The 21,347-nt window shown below is 37.2% G+C and overlaps 1 protein-coding gene across 1 annotated transcript in view; it reads right to left on the bottom strand.

Annotated features, from left to right (window-relative positions):
• Window positions 1-21,347, bottom strand: part of SEMA5A (semaphorin 5A) — a 213,740-nt gene that overhangs the window by 10,380 nt on the left and 182,013 nt on the right. Inside the window, exons 15-17 of the mRNA XM_062499827.1 lie at window positions 20,198-20,423; window positions 10,517-10,735; window positions 1,526-1,696 (exon numbers count right to left, since the gene is read on the bottom strand). Of these exons, the coding sequence (XP_062355811.1) occupies window positions 1,526-1,696; window positions 10,517-10,735; window positions 20,198-20,423 (616 nt within the window). The remainder of the gene's footprint in view (window positions 1-1,525; window positions 1,697-10,516; window positions 10,736-20,197; window positions 20,424-21,347) is intronic.

Below are 21,347 nucleotides of genomic sequence, written 5' to 3'. Positions count from 1 at the left end.
CCCATGTGAAATAAGAGCAGCAAAAAGCAGTTTTGAAATCTATATTGTAAACATGAGGCAAGGGCCATTCTCACAGCTAGTGGATGATGAGCTGTTTCAAAAACCTATGGCAAATTTTCCGTGAGATTGAAATACCAATAAAATATTACAGAATGTGGAAAATACATTTGAAAATACTCTGAAATGTTATTGTTTTATAAGGGTTTCCACTTTGTTGAACCAAGATGGATGAAACCAACTTTCTCCTCCAATCTCCATCTCCTCCAAAATTTGGGTTACAGGCAGGTCAAAATAAGATGAAGACATTATTTATGAATGTTTGCAAACTGTCATTTATAGGAAAATGGTGGTAGAAAATAAATGCACAACAAGAGAAATTGCTACAATACTAGCACAAAAAACACTCCAGCTCTGACCTTTCAAGGATGTCTCAAAGGATTTCAAGGCAACTATGCAACTTCTATATACAAATATACACTATTTGTCTCAAAAAAATCAAATAATCAAATTATTTCAATGCTTGCTTTTGGTTTAGTTTTTTAAAAATTTTAGTCCAATTGGTTTTTTTTTAAACCCAACCCGCTTTAATTTTGACAAAGTAGGCACTTTTATTCTGCTGGAAGATATGTAGTACCTAGAAAAGGAAGAATCATAGCAAGTATTATGATCCATTCAAATTCATGGGGCTCTTGCCCTTGCATACACAGCCTCATCATACCAGCAGAAAACTTTTGCTATGAAGTCTAGGAGCTCTGAGTGAAGCAAGTAACACAGTGTGGCATCAGAGCTTCTTTCCCTTTGCTGTCATCTGTAATCCACTAATCAGCAGTAAAGGAAAGATTATGTGGTTTTAATCTCAATTTCTCACTTAAATTTAATTTAAAAAAATTTAGTTTCCTTTAATATAAGTCAAAAGGCAGAGTCAAAGTTCCAGAAATAGACATGATCCCAAATACCAAACAACTAGCAGGAGTGCTGAGACATTTCATCTACTAAGCACTCCACAGTAATTTAAAAAAATCAGATCTTTGTTCCTGAACATCCAAAGTTGAAGAAGGAAATTTACAAAGACCATGAAAGTTTTGTGTTTTATATGAAAACAAGGCAAATATTATCTACTCGACGAACCTTGTGATAACATGTGTTGAATATTAATCTCAGCAATTGCTTGCTGTGAATGTTTGGTGGTGTAACAAAAGCACTTGTTTATGCTATTTTTTTTAGAAGTCTCACAAACCATTTGCATGGTCCACTTCAAATATTACACAATTTTACTTAATCCAGATATAGTAACTTCGATTTTAATTTTTAAAGAGGGAGGAAGGAGGTAATGTCCTGTAGAACACATTCTGCTAGTACTTGATTTACTGTAGCATTGTAGCACGCAAGAGCTGATTGCACTCTTAATAAGGGAGAGAAATTATTTGATTCTGAATAACAGATGAAGTACATTATGCTGCCTAGCTGGGCACGCCTCATCCTGTGGCACATAGAGAACCAAGAAGGGTGGGCCGGGTGGCCGTACCTGGACAGGGCTGAGTGTTGCAGAGCGCCTCCTCGGTGTGCAGGCCAAGGCAGATATCCCCTCCGTACGCCGGTGCCGGGTTGGTGCAGGAGCGGGTTCTCATGTAATGCCCTCCTCCACACGTTGCTGAGCACTTTGACCAAGACGACCAACAAGACCAGCCTCCATCCACTGAAAAGATGAAGAATACTGTAGTTTTCCAAGATGATGTGAGTCATGACATAATACAGGTCACCTTTCTCATAGGTCCTGGTATGCTAGAAAAGCCTAACAAAATCATAATAATCTTTCAGGGAAAAAATATATTTTTTTCTTTTCCTTTTATTTTCTTAGTTTGGAGGAAACAAAATACCAAAGCTTGTTTAGAAAAAATATTGTAAGCTCAGAGTAGTTTTTTATTAACATAAATAAAACTTAGACAAATAATAGCAACTGAAGGATGGACGAATCCACAGTTTGTTTCTCAACCCAGTTGGATTGCCTTAACCCTACAACCCATTTCAAATGATCTAACACATTTGTAGGATTTGATGGGCCAATATAATGTTACAGTCTTAACACAGCTCTGCCATAGATGTCAGAAACAGAACAATGGCAGAAGTTTAAAAAAGCAGCAGACACTGACAAAAAGGAGTTGTCACTTTAGGTTGCTAAAAACAGTTTTTGAAGAATAAATATTATTATTATTATTTACCTTCAACTCCCTTTTGTATTTACTAATTCAAGTCTGTCAAACTATTCTCCAGTCAGAGTTTTCACAACATTCTTCTGAAATGTAGGCTGGATTTCATGGGAGAACCATTTGTCACATGGTTTATGACACTAGTCAAGATTTAAATGAAAGTGCACCTCATTGCCTGCTCCAGTCTGGCTCCTCTGAGCCCCTGTTCTTAAACCTACCACTTCAGGATGTATTTCTGGTATTTACAGCCACATTGTAGCCCATCTGCCAAAGACTTTGTACCTGTAGCCACATGACAAAGTCAGATGTACTTCTCCCAGTGAAGTATTCCTTTTGCAAAGAATCTCAGTATTTTCTTCATTTATGAGAAAAAACATTTTTGAGACAAAAACCTAAACATTCAAAATTTTCATATGGTAAAAAAAAAATAATTTCCTTTCAAACCTCTCTTTAAAACATTATCACTTGAATTCTTACAGAAGTAAATTATTTACCATGTCTTTTTGAAGTTCAATTAATGAAACAGCCTTTCAAATGATAGTTTCTACTGGTTTACTGAAATGTTATTCCATCATTACCTCTTGTCATTAAAAAAAAAAGGTTAGCAATCTTAAAAAATTAGCTTACAATGAAAAAAAATCTTTGTGGCATTTGCATTTAGATTCTCTCTTAGACAGAGTTGTCAAACATTAAAAAAAATCCTCATTTTTGGCTTTGCAGGATTGCATATCACAAATGCACTTGGTGAGATGAGTAGAATGCTTTCTATGCAAACTCTTCAACATTGGGAAAATGAGATAGGAGAATTTTGATATTAAAAGCTATACATGCATTTTTAATGTCATTTCAGATGCAGTATAGCTTCAGGTTCTCAACTGTTAATCAAGCAGATAATTCACTATTGCATACCAAACACTGTTTACTAATCCTATAACTGAAGTTGTTGAATATACGGCATTTTATTCCCTGCATTATTTGTTTGCAACGCCATCCTAAACATCAAGAAAACTTGGCACTGTCTTGCTATGAACTGTAGTTGTGAAAACTCTGGCAACTAATTTTGTCTGGACTCCGAAGCCTGATTTGACAGACAGGATTTCAACAATCTGTTACTATATTCCAAGTATGACATTTAAATAAATTATTTCCATTATTAAGGTATTCAATGATTGCTACATCATAAAACAAATCATCATGCGTGAGAGAGTTTTATACCACCTATCATAAATAAGTACTCTATCTCAGTACAGTATCTGACTTGTTCTCTTACCCATATTTTTCTTATTCATATTTTTCCCTGGAAAACAAAGATGTCTTTTTTGCCCGAGATAACTCCATTAATGCAGTGTTATGCAAATTCATATCTAAGAAAGCCATAGGTTATTTGTCTTCAGTGCAGATGAAATATACTGTGCAATTTTATAACAATTTCAAGACACGGTATCTTTTATTCAGAACTTGCCTCTATTTTCATTCTTTTTTTTAAATTATGTCAAATAAAAGCAGATGCTATTACCTAAGCTATTCATTTCATATGCTATTAAGGCATAAATACTCCTTTCTAGATACTCCCTTTCTTCTTCTTTTATTTTTTTCTTTAAAGTGATCTTTGACTAGCTCAAATGAATGATCAGAGGCATGTCTGCTGCAGCATATAGACCTTCATGAAACAGAATTGATTCTGCCTGAGATTAACTACACAGAACACAAATTGTCTGCAAACATTGCCAGTGAATTGTTCACTGTAATGGAGACAGTGACCCCCAACACTTTCCTATTTATTTTTCAATGGACCAGAGTGAGAATTACAAATGAACCTGCATTTGAAATTGCCATTGATCTAGAGGTGGCCGAGAACACAGGGACCGATGTGCCGCCCAGGAATGTCACCACATTCCACAACTACAGTGATCATGGCTGTATTATGTGTCTTCAGATGTAAAGGGAGAAGTGGGTCTGGGGAAGGTGCGGTAGGACAAATATAATAAACAATGTTAGATTTGATCCTAGTTGAGCTGGATAGTGCAATTATAACTGGTTTTTTTTTTTTAGCAACTATTTACTGACAGGCTGCCTCTAACCTTTCAAGGTCTATTGTAACTACCTCTTTTATCAGTCCCCAGAACTTACTTTTTCTCTTCAGCAACAGAGGATAATAAGGCATCATCATGGTTAAATAAGATCAAAGGAGTGGGTATTTACTGCTTGAGTTTTTACAAGACCTAAATAGAGCTCTGCGCTTTCTTTCATCTTTCTTTAAGTTGCTTAGCAACAAAGCACCATCTGGGTTTTTGGGGGTTTTTTTGTCTTTTTTTTTTTTTTTTTTGTCATGGAGCCCTTAATGTTATTTCTGCCTCTTATAGGAGGGAAAATACACAACAGCAAGGAAAGTTCCAGTCACACAGTTTCTTTACATAACAATTTTGTAGAGATGTTGGACAAAAGAAAGTCATTAAAGTAGTTTCAGAATGAAAGATTTAAAGAGCCTTTACATCTTTTGAAAATTGCTGAGATTGTTCCCCTTAGGAAGAAGGCTCTTTTTAACTAGGAGGGTGCTATGAAACAGTGCTCTTTCCCTTTGCAGTAAAGCAAACAACTTTTTGTCTACTGGCCATTGCTGAGGTTAGTATTTCTTCACTGTAATGAAAAAAACACATGCCATAGGGAAGAGGATGTACCACGAAGAAACAGCACACAGAAAATGGGATCTCCTGAGGGCACAACAAAACATCCCCACAATTGGAGAAGTTCCAACAGACAGTTAAGTAAACTGGATACCCTGCTATGCACTTTGGGTTTTACAAGTGTGGGCAGACACTCTGACCTCACCTGCTTCCATGAGAACACAGAATTGCTGGCTCCTTTACAAACTGTCTGCAAGTTGGGCAGCCTGCTGCTCCCTTCCAGACACCTGGGGATCATCCCATTCCACATCACTTAGTCTACTGCTTCTTCCCAATCCTGTGGGATACTGCTGCACATTTCAGTGTGGGAAAGGAGCAATTTTTACATCATATTTTACAAAGGCAAAGTCTTATTACTGTGATACCTTTTATTCATAAAAGCAATGCTGGATGAAACAAACAGTCAAAATAGTGCAATGCAGAAATACAAGGCAAACAAATGGCTCTAAGAAAAGAACAATAACAAAATCTAAGGATCCACTCAGGTTTAAGTCTGTAAATGAGACTTTTAAGTCAGAAAACCAACAGTTGCTTCAAAGAGCAGTTCATCCCTCTTCTTGCTGGCTATAGAAGCAGCCTAGAGAGATCAGTGAGATAATGATCAGAGACATCATTATGAGATGGGCTATAGCCTCCATTTACTGGAGTAATTTTTTTTTACTCCTGATTTATGAAGCTACTGCAGGACAAAATTTATTCTTTTAAATGCATACTTGTTTTATTGTGGCCAAGTGTGAGTTCAAAGAAAAAAATAATCGGGGGAAATGAAAACAATAAAGAAAAAAACCAATAAAAAGCAATTGGCTTTAGGGAATGCATAAATAACTTAAATAGCTTTTCAGGGATTTTTTTTATATCTGAAACTCTTTATTGTTATTAGCAAGTTTAGTGATATATGAATTTATTCAGATCTTCTAAGCTAAAATATCACAACTAAACTAAACTTGAACTACTAAAATAAAAATCTGAAATTGGAAAAATCCCAAAATATTGCCATGAAATATCAGAATTTCAAACCTAAGAGATGACAACTGTCCTCTCCCTCTGATCCTCTACCATGCCCTGAGGACAAGAGAGAACAGGAACTCCTGTAGTCCATGCTACTCAGTGGTGCTTACACAGCTCTGCTTAAATGTCTAATTAAGGCCCATCAGCTAGGTGCCCTTATGCAAAGGAATACAAGAGAAGGCAACGAGAAACAAAACACAAATGAAGAAAAGTTGTCTTTTTCTAGAGATAATGGAAGAGATGTGCAATACTGTGAGCTAGGACAGCATTCTTTGTGTTTGGTTGTATTACTGTCGGGCAAACAGATCTTATAGTTAGCATATTCCTGTAATTTTTGTTGATTTGCAGAATTTATAATCCAAACAACACTCCTCTTCATCATCTATTTCTCTTCATAATGTAAATAGCTTGCAAACCCCCAAGGATAACAAAACCCTGATTTTAGATTCCTTTTATTATTGGCTGCAGATTAGTAACTCAGAGAAAACAGAAATGTCAGTGAGCATTCACAGATCCTTTCCATAGTTATTAAGGCAGTTCAGTTCAGTTCTTGCCATCTTAATGCTATTCACATCTCTGAGACATAAAAAAGAGCTGAGGCACAGGTTCAAAGCATAATTTGCTAGTGCAAGACAATAGTTCAAATTCTCCTGCCCCTCAAAGTAGCTTAGCCAGATGGAAACAGTACTGAGAACACGCCTTTACCCTGCACTGGCTCACAGACTATTTCTGAAGCTTATTTGGGAGAGTGATAGCTGGAGACAAAACTCTGTGAGAGATCATTCAAAAACTTGAACAATACGGATAAATCATCTTCCAGGACCTGGATACAATTTCTAGCAATTTTCTGGCACTGTTCAATTTAGTATTACATATTCAGCCTTCAAATACTATGAGCGAAAGGCCCAGTGACTGCTACCAACATTCCCATCAGTGGACCATTTACTACTGCAGAAAAAAATTTCAGTTTCTCTCTCCCCTGCAGGCTTAAAAAAGGTTTAATAGAACTTGCTGAAGGCAGAGTGTAGATGACTTCAGTAATTTTTTTAAGTTTTGGGATCCTGCATTTAAACATCAATTTCTGTTTATTAATCTATTAATAAGCATATGTAAGAGGCTGCAAATGTTGCAGGACACTTAACCATACAAGAGAGCCTCATACACATTGATTGCTCCATGGGGCTTTTTCATTGTGTTAGTCCTTCAGAGCACTTAGTATCTTCCAGGATGATACTGAGCCCAGATTAATTTGTTGAGAAGCATGAAATCCTACTGACTTTCAGCATGACTAAAACACTGTTACGTGTATTTCTCTATCACTCCCCTTTCTCAGCAGTCTACATCATGAGGGGTTGATTCTGCCTGCAATAAGCAGAAGATGAAGCAAAACAGAACTGAGCTTGCAGTGGCAGAAAAGGTTCTTTATGGCTTCCATCACACCTCTGCCTGCTAACCAGAATGTTTCTGGAAGTGTAATGACTAGACTGGACTGTTACTAAAGAGTCCTGTGCCAGAAGGGAGCTGAGGTGAAGCTGTCCTTACCCTAGAGGAGCTCAGGAAAATCTTAGGCAGTATCAAATTCTTTGTTGCAATTTTAATTCTAGTGCTATGGAAAATACTTTCAGGTGAAAGTCAGAACAAAATCTCCTCACATTTCTTAGCCTTTCTGTTGCTTTCATTAAAAATTATGAGAATTCAAATTTATTTATTCTCCAGTAAGAATTTATTTCCTTCTTATAAGTTTATAATCAGGTCTAATTTATGGATAAGCCTTATGCTGCAATAATATTTTACTCTCTCATGTCTCAAAAAAAAAAAAAAATCAATTACATCTAGTGCTTACAAACTCTTCCCTTCAGATTTATCTGAAATCTGGTTTAGTCTCCTATGTTTTTTTTTAATTACTGGCAAAGAGTAATTCTGTAGCTGAGAAACTTTGTGATTCCTTGTTGCAGGCTATGATACATCTAAATACTTTATTAATTCTCTACATCTTTATTCAAATTTGCTTTGCATTGAAAAGAAAAATAAAACTTTCTCTAGATAAAATTATTAGATAGATTAGGGCACCACTTCTTGCTTCAGAAAGTCCCACCACACTTTGCATCTACTAATCTTTCAAAATATTTTCTAATTCGAAGTGCAGTTTTTACTTCTGCCTTAAAATTTGTTGGTTTTATTCTATCTCATAAACAACTAGGACCTCTAGAACAAACTTATAGGTGTGTTTTACTGGTTAAAATAAGTTCTTTCAAAAAATGTAACAATGAATAGCTGCAGAGCACAATAAAAATACCACTTTTGAAAACTTTTTACTTATTTTAACTTTTAAAAAAACCCCAAAAATTCAAGACAGCATTTAATTCAAAAATCAACAGCAAGGGCTGTACAACAAATCTAGCCCTGTTTTATAGAAAATCTGTGTCCATTTAATGAATGTATTTCAGTTTCTACAGTACGGTGATACAATCAGATATCTTAGAACTTGTAAGCAGAACCTTACACCACACTACTCATGCGTTTCCAAGGAAGCTGACAGCAGTGTCCTGTGGAGAGATTCCAGATTCCCTTTGCAAGGGAAGCAGGGGCCAATGAGGAGTTGCTATGTTCTAGGTTGCTTCACCTACTGCATACATCCCTGGGGAGGTCTGCGCACTTTTGTACAATGGTCTTCTAAATATTTGATTTAATCAATTACTGCCAAACTACTTGAGCAGTGTAGTTACATGAAATAGAATTGTTTATCATGTTATTATCCTGGAAAAAGGAAGGAGCTATGATTCCAGTCTGGGAACTAATGAATCAGATCATGCACTACGGCTGTGTCCACATGGAAAGGATTTGGACCACAATTTCCTAATTCTCTGAAAAATGTTGGCACTCTGTTGGTTCACTTCCACCTCTCTCCAATAGTGCTTAGTGTAGAGAACATGGACACCCTTCACTGGTCATGCTCAGAAAGAAGCATCATCTCTTCCCTTAATTTCCCCAGATGTTCACACTCCCAGATAGAGAAGCTATAAAATGAGCAATTGAAGCTACACTCCTCCTTGGATTCAGCAAGAAAATTTCACCAGAAAGCACTGATTGGTTCTGCCCAAGTGCCCCTTTTTAGAACTTCAATGGCTCAATGGGCGTTTCCCCAGATCAAAACAAGGATCCTCAACAGAAATTCCCCATGGATCTGCCCCACCAGTAGGAGAGTTGGGGGCTTGAGTGCCTCAGAGAATTTAAGTTTTCAAACAATCCTACCATTCCTGTTAGGAATAAAACTGCAGAGAAATTTGCTTTCAGTGAACAGCCAGAATGTTCATAGAGCTGCTGGGTTTTTAGGCTGTGTGCCAAAATATATTGCCTAGGTTCAGCTCAAGATGCAAACATGTTTTTCAAGAAAATGTGTCCTCCTGAGAGAGAAGAGCTGTTTTCTGCACAGATCTTCTGCTTAAATTCGGATGCAAGGAATGGACAGTGACTGTTAGAGGGCTTTTAAACCTAAAGGAAAGCACTGCAAAAAAGATTGGACTAAATACTCGTTAAAAAAAAACAGTGTATCCATGATTTAGGGAATACAGTTTTAATTTGAAACCATATATGTATATGTTAATACACACATATACCTTGAAAGAGTGGTACACATACTGCCATAGTAATTCTTCAGGTCCACACTTGAATAAATGACAAAAGCTTCAAGTCTTCAACAAGAAAATATGAAGCACTGCTATACATAATTAATACAATTAAAGATGTATGAAAAGCTTATTTTCAAATTTACTTGCTGCTGCTGCTGGAAATAACTGAATCTTTCAGTCTTCTTTCCACCTTCCTCGCTATTGTTTCTTACCTTGGATTCTCTCTTCTTAAGCCAACAGCACCTTCTTTTTTCCATGTGTTCTCCTATATCCTTCCCCCTTCTTTTCCCACAAAGCCTCTGCAAAGCTCAAAAGTCTTTCAGTTTCAATGTCTGTTTTACAAAGGGTGAGATGTGACTGAAAGCAAGATTTTTATTTCCCCCTAGGTTGGAAATACAGGAATGATTTTTAATCCAAAGTAGTTTCTTGTAAACATATATTCTACTTGTAATCCCTTTCACAGAACCATAAAACAACTTAAATTAAGGAGAAACTCAATATTCCAAGAACAATCTTTATGGACTACCTGAATAACCATCTAATTTGGTGATCAGTTGTGGACCTTATTTGCTGGCAATTCTATACTTAAAAGCTAACACAGATTTAATGTCAGCAACTACTGTGATGAGAATAATATTTTGAGTTTAAATAAAGACTAGGCCAGATTTCTCATGACTTGCAAGAACTCTTAAGTCTTTTTTTCCCTATAAGTTTACATATGAAAATTCTATTTTTATAGTCAGTCTCACAAGTGATAAAAGATAAAACTGTTAATACTCTTGACAGTAAATTCATTGACATCACATGAGAATATTACATAAATCTACTCACATTATAAAGGTAAATTTGAGCTGCAATTGATTCAAGAACCAAAACACACCCAAAACTCACCAACTAAAATAGTAGAACCCCACACCAAATATTGCAAGATATAACCTTGAAGATGAGCTATTTTATTTTCACTTATTTAATTTCATCTGCAACTTACCTGGGCAAGGCAAAATGTTGCATTCCTGGTACTCTAGAGATGGGCCAAGGCAAGGAAGTCCCCCATATTTGGGCTCAGGATTGCTGCAGACCCGTTTGCGGTTCCGGATACCTCTACTGCAGTCACGACTGCACTGAGACCACGGAGACCAGGGTGACCAGGCACCATTGATGGTATGAGCAGAGTATCTTCCAGCACGCAAGAAGTCCCCCGACAATCCTAAAAAAAAGGATTGAAAAATTAATACTGAATTAAAACTGTATCTCACCCCAAAATAACCTTTTCTTCTTCAAAGTTACTCCTAGGCTTCTAGTAGAAATTAATGTGAACAGAAGGGTTTTGTCCTTTATTCTCACAATCTTGACCTGAGCTTAATCTCAAAAATCTGTTCCATAATAAAAATTTCATAATCACTTACACAGAACTACAGTGAAGAGTTGGATCCAACATTTCAGTTAAAACTTTGTGGTAGCATCGACTGAACTAGAAAATTTACTCCACCTAAGAATAAAAATTATCTCTCTCTTGCCCAGGAATTACCATCAGAAAAATCTCCAAATATATTACATAGATATAATAGCCTCTGATTTACAGGAAGAAGGTGACAAAGGAGACAGGACTGAGCTTCCTGTGTCTACCTATCAAGCCAGCTCCCCTGGTCCTCCTGCAGGGCTCTGGTCATTCAGTCCACATATCCTGCCTTCACTGCTGCTGGCTGTGCACAGAGGCTCATGGGCATCCCATGCACCATACTTATCCTAGCCATATTCAGACTTTGGATAGTGTCCACTAATAATTTCACAAAGTCTAGAAAAGCTACCCTTTTGTACAAAGCAAAATTTGCAAAAAAATTTTAAATTTGCCAATTTAAAAAACAGTTTATTTTCCACTGAGTTGAAGTGTTCTAAGCCACATATAAGCTATAGAAATCAGCCTTTTGGACAGAGAGACACACACACCACCCCCCCCCCCCCCCATAGAAAATTCCTTTTAAAAATTATCATCTAGCAAGTGGAAAACATATTTTCTAAGCAAGTTTAGTACAGAGAAAAGGCATTAGATTAAAGAGCAATGGATGAAGTCTGATATTTATTGGTGAGAGAGGAAACACAGATCTTGTTCACAGGATGCAACCAATAGACCTGGATATAGTCCTGCATGAAGTTCTAATAATCTGCAGCTCATTTGACTATCCTTGTCACTTTTGGGCTTGGTCCTGCATGCAAAAAAACTCCCTCAACTGTACTAAGCAAAACACTAAAATCGCTCTTGAGCTGTAGCCTTACCTCTCAGCATCATTGCTAAGCATCTCCACCAACACTGCTAGGATCTCCTACTGTTGCCAAAGCAGTTCAAAACCTTTCCCAGTGGAAACTCTGATGGAACAAGACCTGCTGCTTTTACAAGTACTTATTTAAGTAGCTGTGATGAAAGAAGGTCCCCTGAATGGTACTTCAGCCAGCAGAGGATGTGGCTGGCCCTCTAGGCTAGAGTTTCAGTATTGGGAACCTAAGTCCAGATGAACTGTATCATCAACAGTGGAGAAATGCGGGGGATTGTTTGCAAATCTAACTGCAGCACAAATGTCTATTCTTAAGAAATTGTTTTGTGCCTTACCCACAGGCATAGGCACAGTGGAAGTATGAAATGGAGATAAAGAGTCAGAATATTTACTGAACAATGCCATGAAAGCAGACAGAAGAAGAGTCCGTGAAGAGTCTGCCCAGCAGCAGTCCTGCCCTGAACAGGATCAGCATTCTGCATAACTATGATGGAAGAGCCTCTTATTTGCAATGTTCACCCTATTTCTACCCATGGTTATGGCATTAGTAACACTGCTTAACTTCTTCCACAAGAAATACATACACAGTCATACCAAAGTAGATGAGGGTTTGCACATTTTTATTCAACACTTGATAATGTGCAATATTGGAATGATGATGCTTTGACACAGAAATCCTGGTAATAAGAAACTTCTGAAATCAGTAAGAAAACAGCAGAACTGCAGTATAAAAATGACTAAAAATGGGTAAAACCTTTCAGGAATTATAGAGGGTAACGACTTCTCTCCTGCTGAGCCAGATTCTATTACACAGATATTAAAAGCAGCATTTCAAAAAACATGACACACATTCAAATGCAAAAAAGGGAGCAAGTACAGAGAAACAGAGAGAGAGAGAATTATGAATACAGGTCCACTTTCCTGCTCTGTAAGACCCTTTTTATGCAATTTTGTATCACTCTGGTAATGGAAATTCTCCGTTTATGTATACAGTGAGCTGTAAGAACAAAATAATAGCATGTTTTTTTACCAGAATTCTAAACCAAGGGGGTTTTTAAGTTATTAAATTAAGAGCAATGCAAACAATGAAAAAACTATTAATCAGACAAGACTGTCACTCATTCCATTCATAAATCACTGCAGGGTGTATCACTTTGTGCTGGTCAACCCATCACACACTTTATAAGAATATTAGGTATTTTGTAGATATTTTGGCAGGATACGTGTAGCTTTTTAAGTCCTAAGGAAAATGTGTGACCTTATCTGACATCATGGTATTTGATTTCTTGTTATTTAAATTAGGGACTGGGGAATGGAATCTTCTAAGGGAAAGCTCAAAGGTAGTTTAGCTCTGAAACAGAAAAATATTCCAAAGAGTCATTTCAGTGTGGAGTTTGGTCTGCAGCAAGAGTTCCCCTGAGTTTTCTTCTTTCCAAAGCATTAAAAAATTTATTATAAGGACCAGTCTTTTCACAGTTTTACAGTAGTTAATCCAGTGTTCCTAAAGGGGTTTTAGAATTTTCTGTTCAGACAGAAATGACACAATAAAAAATTAACATTATGCCATTAACAGCAGGAAAAGTGACAAGATGGGGACAGGGTGCACAGATGAGGGGAGAACAGTGGATACTATTTTATCTCAACTTTAGTATGGGTTTAGTATGGGTTTTAACACTGACTCCCATAACTTCCAGCTAGACAAGTCAACAAAGTATGAGCTAGATAAGTGGACAGTGCAAATGGTTGAAAACTAGGTCCAGAGAACAGTGATGAGCTATTAAGGGGCCAGCTGCAGAAATGTCACTAGGTTTATTCCTGCTTAACACCATCATTAGTGACCTGGACAAGTTTGCCTTGACTGTGAAGACTGATAAACCAAAGGATCATGTCACACTTTGACAAGGTAGAAAGAAACCTCATGGAGTCCAGCTGGGGGAAATGCAAAGTCTTGAATCTGCACAGGAACAACCCCATGCTACCCTACTTTGAGGCCAACCATTTAGAAAGCAGCACTGCAGAGAGGGATCTTGGGGTTCCAGAGGAAAGAAAGCTGAACGTGAGCCAGCAATGTGCCCTTGTGGAAAGGAAGTTGCTTGGGTTACATTGGGAAGAGCTTTTCCAGTAGGTCAAGGAAGGATCCTTTCCCTCCACTCAGCACTAGTAGAGAGCCCATCTGGGGCCCTGGACCCAGTTCCTGAATCCTTCAGATAAGTCCTGTTTATTAACTGAGGTGGTAGAGGGGATGGGGGGCAATATAAAATGAATCAAAAGATTACATTTATAATTTGTAAAGGCAAAACTTTTTCAGAAAGTAAGTGTATATACAGTTCCAAATCCTAGCCTTATCACAGTTTACATCAAATTTGACAGGAGAAGGCATAAATAGAAAAGCATTTTAATCTTTCAGAGCAAAGTGGCACTAAACTGGAAACTCCAACTTGTCTCATTAAACTGTGGTTTTCTTGCTTGCTGCTTCTGTTTGCAGTTTGGGCCACTTTCAGATTTCTCTACATCCATCTCCAGGGACAGAAACCAGACGGTACTACCCAACAAAATCCAACATTAAGCTGCTTTTCTCAGATTACTGCTCCCAAGATAAATATACATATATATAGCCAAATGAAGATGCAACGGCCAATGCCCTCGGAATGCTAGCAGCAGAAGTCTAGTTACCAAAACAAAATCTTAGTCTCCATTGTTTAAAGCCCAACCACAGAAACAGTTATAAAATATGCAAAGAGAATGATCAGTCATAGCATCATCAATAAATTAATGAATAGGTTTCCCAAGACAGACAGAATGACAGTAAGCCAAATTCCAATCTGACCTTTATGACAGATTCATCATTCAATTGTTTTAAACCAAAATTCTTCTCAGAAAGCTTATGACTGACTTAGAGTCCTGTGAACAACTAGAAGCATGAATTCTACTTACAGCTTACCAAGAGGCTCATTTTCAGAAGTCATACTCTATTAAGAAACTGCTGCACACTGTGGCTAGAAAAGGGGATTTAACTACTTCAACCCAGCATGATTTTAAAAAGGCAGCTGTGCTTCTGTCAGGTGATAAGTTCCACAAGTAACAGCAAGTACTGCAAAAACTTCAGTAAAAGCAATCACAGTGATTTTGTGGACAAAATAACCATCAACTTCTAACAAAATAACCATCGACTTCTAACCATCAACTTCAACAGGAAAGACAGAAGATGTGAACTGACAACTAAACAAAAGACTTTTCTCTCATTTTAAGCACTTCTACTTTGTTCAGTATCAGTAAAATTACAGGGAAATTATTACTGCCCTGCTGATGATTTACCTATTCCATAATGCAAGTATAACTGAAAACAATTGACCAATTAATTTTCATAATTCTGATATAAACCAAGATGATTTGATGATTTATAAGTACATTGTTAAAACTTTTTTGTTGAACTGAAATAGCTTCATTAATCCACAAGAAAGTAATCCTGTTTGAAGATGTTAACATGAAAGTCACCTGCTCTGACTAGCACAGGAGAAAAAAAATCTGTCTTTGCAAAAGCCTGTAATGAGACTTTGGTTGGCTTGATTCTGCTTGAAAACTGCAACACACTCAGCCAAGTTCAATTAATTTGGCTTAAAAGTGAGGCTCTATTAAAGCACATAATTTTACAATAATCCCCTAGTCTAGCCTGTAGCTAAGTAATACAGCCCAAAGTAAGAGAGAAGTAGTTGTGACACCTGATAAATTATATTACTTGACTGATTTATGACTTTTGTCCTCCAGTTCTGATCTAACAAAGAAAATTCAATTATCCAAGCAGTCTAGGTTTATGACTTTAGGAATAGATGATCTGAAGCCAAAATTCAGGTATCCTGAATCGTTTCTAAATGACAGCATGAAACACTTCTTGAAGTGCAGAGGTAACAAGGATAAGCAAAGATTGTTTCAGTGTTGTCATTTTCTTAAGATAGTCTGCAAGTTATTTGGAAATATTATTGAAGCATAAAACTCACATAACTTCAGGCCTAAATACCTATAACTTATAAAGATTTCATAAACCTTCAAAACATAGCAAAATCGAAATAGTAAAATATTAATGCAATGCAAAGACGGCATATTTAAATACCAAAGAGTAGGTTGGGTGCACATGGAGTATGTCATCTTAGCATGATAACTTTATTTCTTGTACATGACTTTTCTGTGTTTAGGTATTTAACCCCAAAGTTCCACTGAGTTGTACCTCATCAATCAAACTTGAATTTGTCATCAAATTCAGTTCTAACTTCCAGAATTCATTTTACTCTGACTCAGAATACCACAGCTTAGCTTCAGTACAGCAGTATAAGAGATAACATTTCAAAACATACTCCTCCTGTCTACAGAATATTCCTGATTATCAGCACATGTTCTATTCTGTAAAAAATTCTGAATGCACTATAAATTTCCTGTGGGTAACACAAGGAAAGATTTAATCAAGCTTTTCACAAGAGATCATAGCCACTAGAACAGTAATTCACATCTTGCCTTCACAAATAACTATTGTTATGAGGTTTGAGATAGAGGAAGCAACAACAACTGGGAATCTAGGTGCCGGGGCCGGGGGGAGGGAAGGCAAACAAGAGACTCTTTAAGACTGAAGTGACTAAAATTAGGAGTATTGCCTTTGTTAATTGCCTTCAGAAGGTATTTTAGAAGGTAACCTGGTCTAACTCTGGGCATGTCAAAGTCAAGGATCTTGTCTAAGCCCACCAAAGCTGTCTGCGTTATACACCATGGAAAGAAGGCAGTATCTATCTCCAGAGGATGAACTGCACCCATTATATCAGATGCTTATCTTCAATGCATCCCTCATTCCTCAGGGTAGTGAAACTCTCTTTGCAGACTAGTCTAGACTAGTGCCTCCAGTGGAGTCTAGACTTCAGTAAGATAAATTCAACCTAGAAAAGTCAGGCGCACTCATACCTTGTGAAATATTTATCTCTGGGTTAAAAAATTATGTTTTCAATAAAATTGTTACTATTTATACGTCAGATAATCTTACAGGGAGACAGCATGTTAATGTACATATTTAATATGTTTCATAAGCACGTATTAAATATCTAGGTTAATGTAATTTCTATACGCTGAATGCTGGATTGTACAGACAGTGCATTAAGACATACAACAATGTACACAATCTCAATCAGTTGATTTGAAATAGCTGTCTCTTTCTTATATGAGCACTATATGAAAACCCAGAGGCAGGGAACAATATTTATTTTTCTTTCCTCTTAATCAAACTTCTAATCAGAAAAGCATGAATACAGTCTGCAAACGCTACTGCTTACTTGATTGAGACAGAAATCTTACCACACTCAGGAGGAGTCCAGTGGGTTTCTGGCAAGAAGTTCTATCTCTAAGCTCAGATGGCACAGAAAGCTTGCTTTGCTAGCATCTGACAGTGAAACATGATTCTGTTTAACACGGCGTGACTATAGTTGCACAGTGGGAGATTATAGGCAATGAGAAAATTTCTAACAAATGGCTCCTATCTGCAAGGAACAGAGAACTGATCTCTGCAGAACACATCTTTGGTAATGAGGTATGCCAAGCATTCTGTAACAGAATTAATCTTTCTGTAAAAGCCAGAAAATTGCTACAATTCACCATCGAGATACTGAAAATAATGTTTCACAGCATCCAGGCTCCGGTCAGGTGGAAGTAAGTTATGATGTTTTCTTGCTATCTAGCCCAAAATGGTGAAGGTGTCTGCCACAATTCATGGTTTCCCATTCTCATGACTTTCCTTGAAATCAAGGAGCAGTAAAGTGATGGCATGTTGGCCCATATCTAAACCTGGAAGCAGGGAAGCACTCCTGAATCCTGCAGTTTAGATATCGTCAGCAAGATTCACCTCACCAGTTAATCAAAATGGTGTCCCCTGACCCCTCCCTCAACAAATGCTCCACTCCATACTGTTCTGACATCCAGAATCAGAAAATGACTAAGCAAACAGTCTCAACATAAGATGTGCTATTTTCACCAGAAGTGTATAAATTAATGCAGCCACTTGAAACACCGATTGAGTTTCACCTTTCATTACAGAATAATTAAAGACTCACTGGCCAAAAAGAATCAAAGAATGAGTGCAAATTAATGACAAAGCCACAAGGACACTCACTAGGAAGAACAGACAGATGTATAATAGTTTCTGCCCTGTCAACTACTCAATAAAAAGTACTTAAGTATTCAGTAGTTTTGAGATTAGTCAGCAAAAATCCTTCACCCAGATGAGCATTCCTATTACTAGGCAACAGGGCTGGGGTCATGCACATACATTGCTCCAGTGATGAATTATTTCCAAATGAATCAAAGCAGCAGTTTCAACAAGATGCAACAAAAAAGTACAATGCCAGGAAATTCAGGAGTATTATGTTCAGAAGCACATTAAAAAAAAAAAAAAATCTTCAAGCTAACCAGGCAAAGAATGCCCCTGAAACCACCATCCCTACCTCCACCACCTGCACACTGAAAAAATGCTTTATTTAAAAAAATGTTGGGATTTTTGTTACTTCCACCTATATTCTGCAGGAGTCAGCTTATGCACCCAGCTCCAGGAGAGGTCTTATAACCATGACTTCAGAGATGAGAGAGGTGTCTCCATGCCAAGTTTACATTTTTTGCAGCAATGTGATTTATAACAAACTGGCTCTTCTCTGGTTTGCCCTGCTGACCTCCTCTCTTATGTCATGCATTGGATTTTGGATACTCCTTTCTTACTGCCATTTCAGCTGTCAGACCAGATTATACCTAGATTCTCTTATAGCTTTACTTCTATTTGTGATAACTTTCGCAAGTCTGCACTACCTGGTGAGAAAAATACTCTCTTTCTCATTTAATCTCATGAAATTTTAAAAACATGTCATCCACATCTAAGTGCTGAAAGACAGCAAAAAGCAGCAGCACCACCTTGAAGTCTCATTAAGGACAAGAGACAGGTCATACACCAATCTTAGCAGAGGAAAACCTTTGCTAATTACAAGTCTCAAATTTAGTATGGATAAAAACAGAAGAAACACTCATGTCAAAGAGTTGCTCCATGCCAAAATCTGCTTTGCTATCTAGACCTAAATGAAACCCCAACATATGACACTATAGATTATCTGAAATGGGAATGACATAAAGCACAAAACAAAGTCTTATCTGGAGTACTATGAGTTTTGTTTGGTGATTTTGCACAGTTCACTACTATATATTTCCTAAAAAAAATTGCTAACATCCTGCCCCCTCCAAAGAGACACAGATGTCAAGTGAAACAATAAAGGTTTTGTACAGGATGAAGGGCAGGGGGAGGGGGGGGGCAGGATGGAAGTGTCTAGCATATTATCACAGAAGCCAAATCTGCAGCCTCCCCTGCTACCAAAACCTTGACATGTAAACCTAGTACAGGCAGGAGCTTAAAACTGACTTTCACAATAGTTGGTCTGTCTGAAAAATACTGAGAATTAGAAAGTCCAAGGACTCAGAAACTGTTCTCTCTTTGTGGTCTTAGATAAGCCAAATGCCTTCAGTTACACTTTTTTTTCAGCTAACCTGGGTCTTGTTAAGATAAAAAAGACTATGTAAGTGGAAAACGGCCTATAAATATTAAAATACAATGATAAAAAAATCAATATTTTTATATTATATGACTAAAATATAATACTTTAAAATATACACTGATACACAATTAAAACTAGATAATCAATTAAATGTACTAATAAAATTTGAGTGACTGTCAAAATTTCTCCTAGTTTTAATTTTTATACATATACCAAACTGTATTATTGACAGGAAAAGAAGAAAATTCTGAAATAAAGTAATTCCAATTTATAGTCATCTAAATTTGAAAATACTTTGAAGGAGTGTGGTTTTCAATCTTAGAAACGAACGGAACTTTAAATTACTAGCAAAAGCACAACATAAACTTTTATAGCAGAAATTATCCAGTTCATAAACTCCTTATTTATTTAAACACCGGTATGAATCTTACAGTTGTTCCTTTCAAACTGCTGGGCAAAAGTTCTTAGAATATTATAAATTCTAGCAAAATATTCCAGCAATGTGTTAATGTTGCACAAATTCACCCCTAGTAAAAGCTCGGGGGGAGTATAAAGGCTAACAGAATCTTACAAGAACAGAATTATTGTGAAGATAATGAAAATAACCTGGAAAATCTCATAACTGATGGTGAAAGACACTTGCTTAGTCTGAATGTTGATGCTAAATTCAGAAGAAATACAGGCTAGGTTCCCTACTGGGATCAGTATGCCCTCCTTTTCATTATCAGGTCTGTTACACAAAACACCAGCAAGCAGAAGCTTCCACTTCATGCTGGAAATGGAACTGCAGACATGTCACTAGCAGGGGGCACCGTGAGCCCACCTCTCTTTGCTCACCATCTGTGGAGCAGCCGCTGGTGCCATCGCTGGAGCAGTAGCGCATCTCAATGCGCTGCCGTCCCACCTCCAGCAGGTTTGGGTCGGGCAGCCGCGCCTTGCAGGTGTATCGGAAACGCTGCTCGTAGTGACCGCCGTTGTCTGAAATGTTCACCGGGGTCCAGGGGGTCCAAGGAGTTGTCTTTTTTAACTCTGGGCAGGCGTTGGTGTTACAAGGCTGATATTCCTGAAAGAAAATGGTCATCATAAACATCATCATCACATATGACCTCAAAAATGCCCCAGACACACTCAAAACAGACAAGAAGACAACCCTTTTAAAAAATATCTTGACATTTTTTCAACATTTCCAATAGCACTGATCATCAATGAACTTCTAATACCAGTCTCAAGCTGAAAGTGTTTTTTCAGTTTCTATGCAAGCACAGTACCACACTGCTAAAAGAAGCAATATACCAGTACAAATTAGATCACATCCATAAAAACAGTAAATCAAACACTAAGTACCATAATCAAGCATATCCTTTATAAATTAATAGCCCCAAGTAAGGTGAAGCTAAATATGCTAAAGCTTTTAATTAAGAAGAATTCTGATAAACTGCAAGTACATGACACGAACAGGCAAATAATTCCCCGGTAACATCTAGTGGCATGTGAATAAGCAAACCACTGTCCATTTTGTATACTGCTTATACACTTCAAAAGAGACAACAGATAAAATATGTTTTTCATTACAGATTCTGGCTCCCTGAGGTGCCTGCTACTCATAGCTCCAGAACTGCTAAACCTATCTTCTGAAGCAAATTCCCTGTCGAGTGATACACACTGAAAGGAACGGATGACATTTAAGAAACCAGTGCAGAATTGCCAGTATTTTCCCAAATGCAGACTTGTCAGTATTCTCAAGCCCCACAGTCTATGTCTTCTGATGAGTATCATCAAGGTCTGTAGGTCCTGCCTGTTCATTTTCCAGAACAAAATATATTTCACCTGATGCGAATTATTTATAAAATATATAGATGAAATTAAACAAACATTGAATATCAAAATAAATTCACACTGATAAATTATTAAAGATGAAAAGAAATAGTCATCAGTGAGAAAACTTTTAATTTTTCTCTCTACATCTTGCTTGTTAGAGAGAAACTGA

The sequence above is a fragment of the Cinclus cinclus genome, chromosome 1 (genome assembly GCF_963662255.1).
Source record: "Cinclus cinclus chromosome 1, bCinCin1.1, whole genome shotgun sequence".
Lineage (NCBI taxonomy): Eukaryota > Metazoa > Chordata > Aves > Passeriformes > Cinclidae > Cinclus > Cinclus cinclus.
The sequence above is the reverse complement of the archived record's forward strand: the minus strand, read 5'-3'. Positions and strand labels throughout refer to the sequence as shown.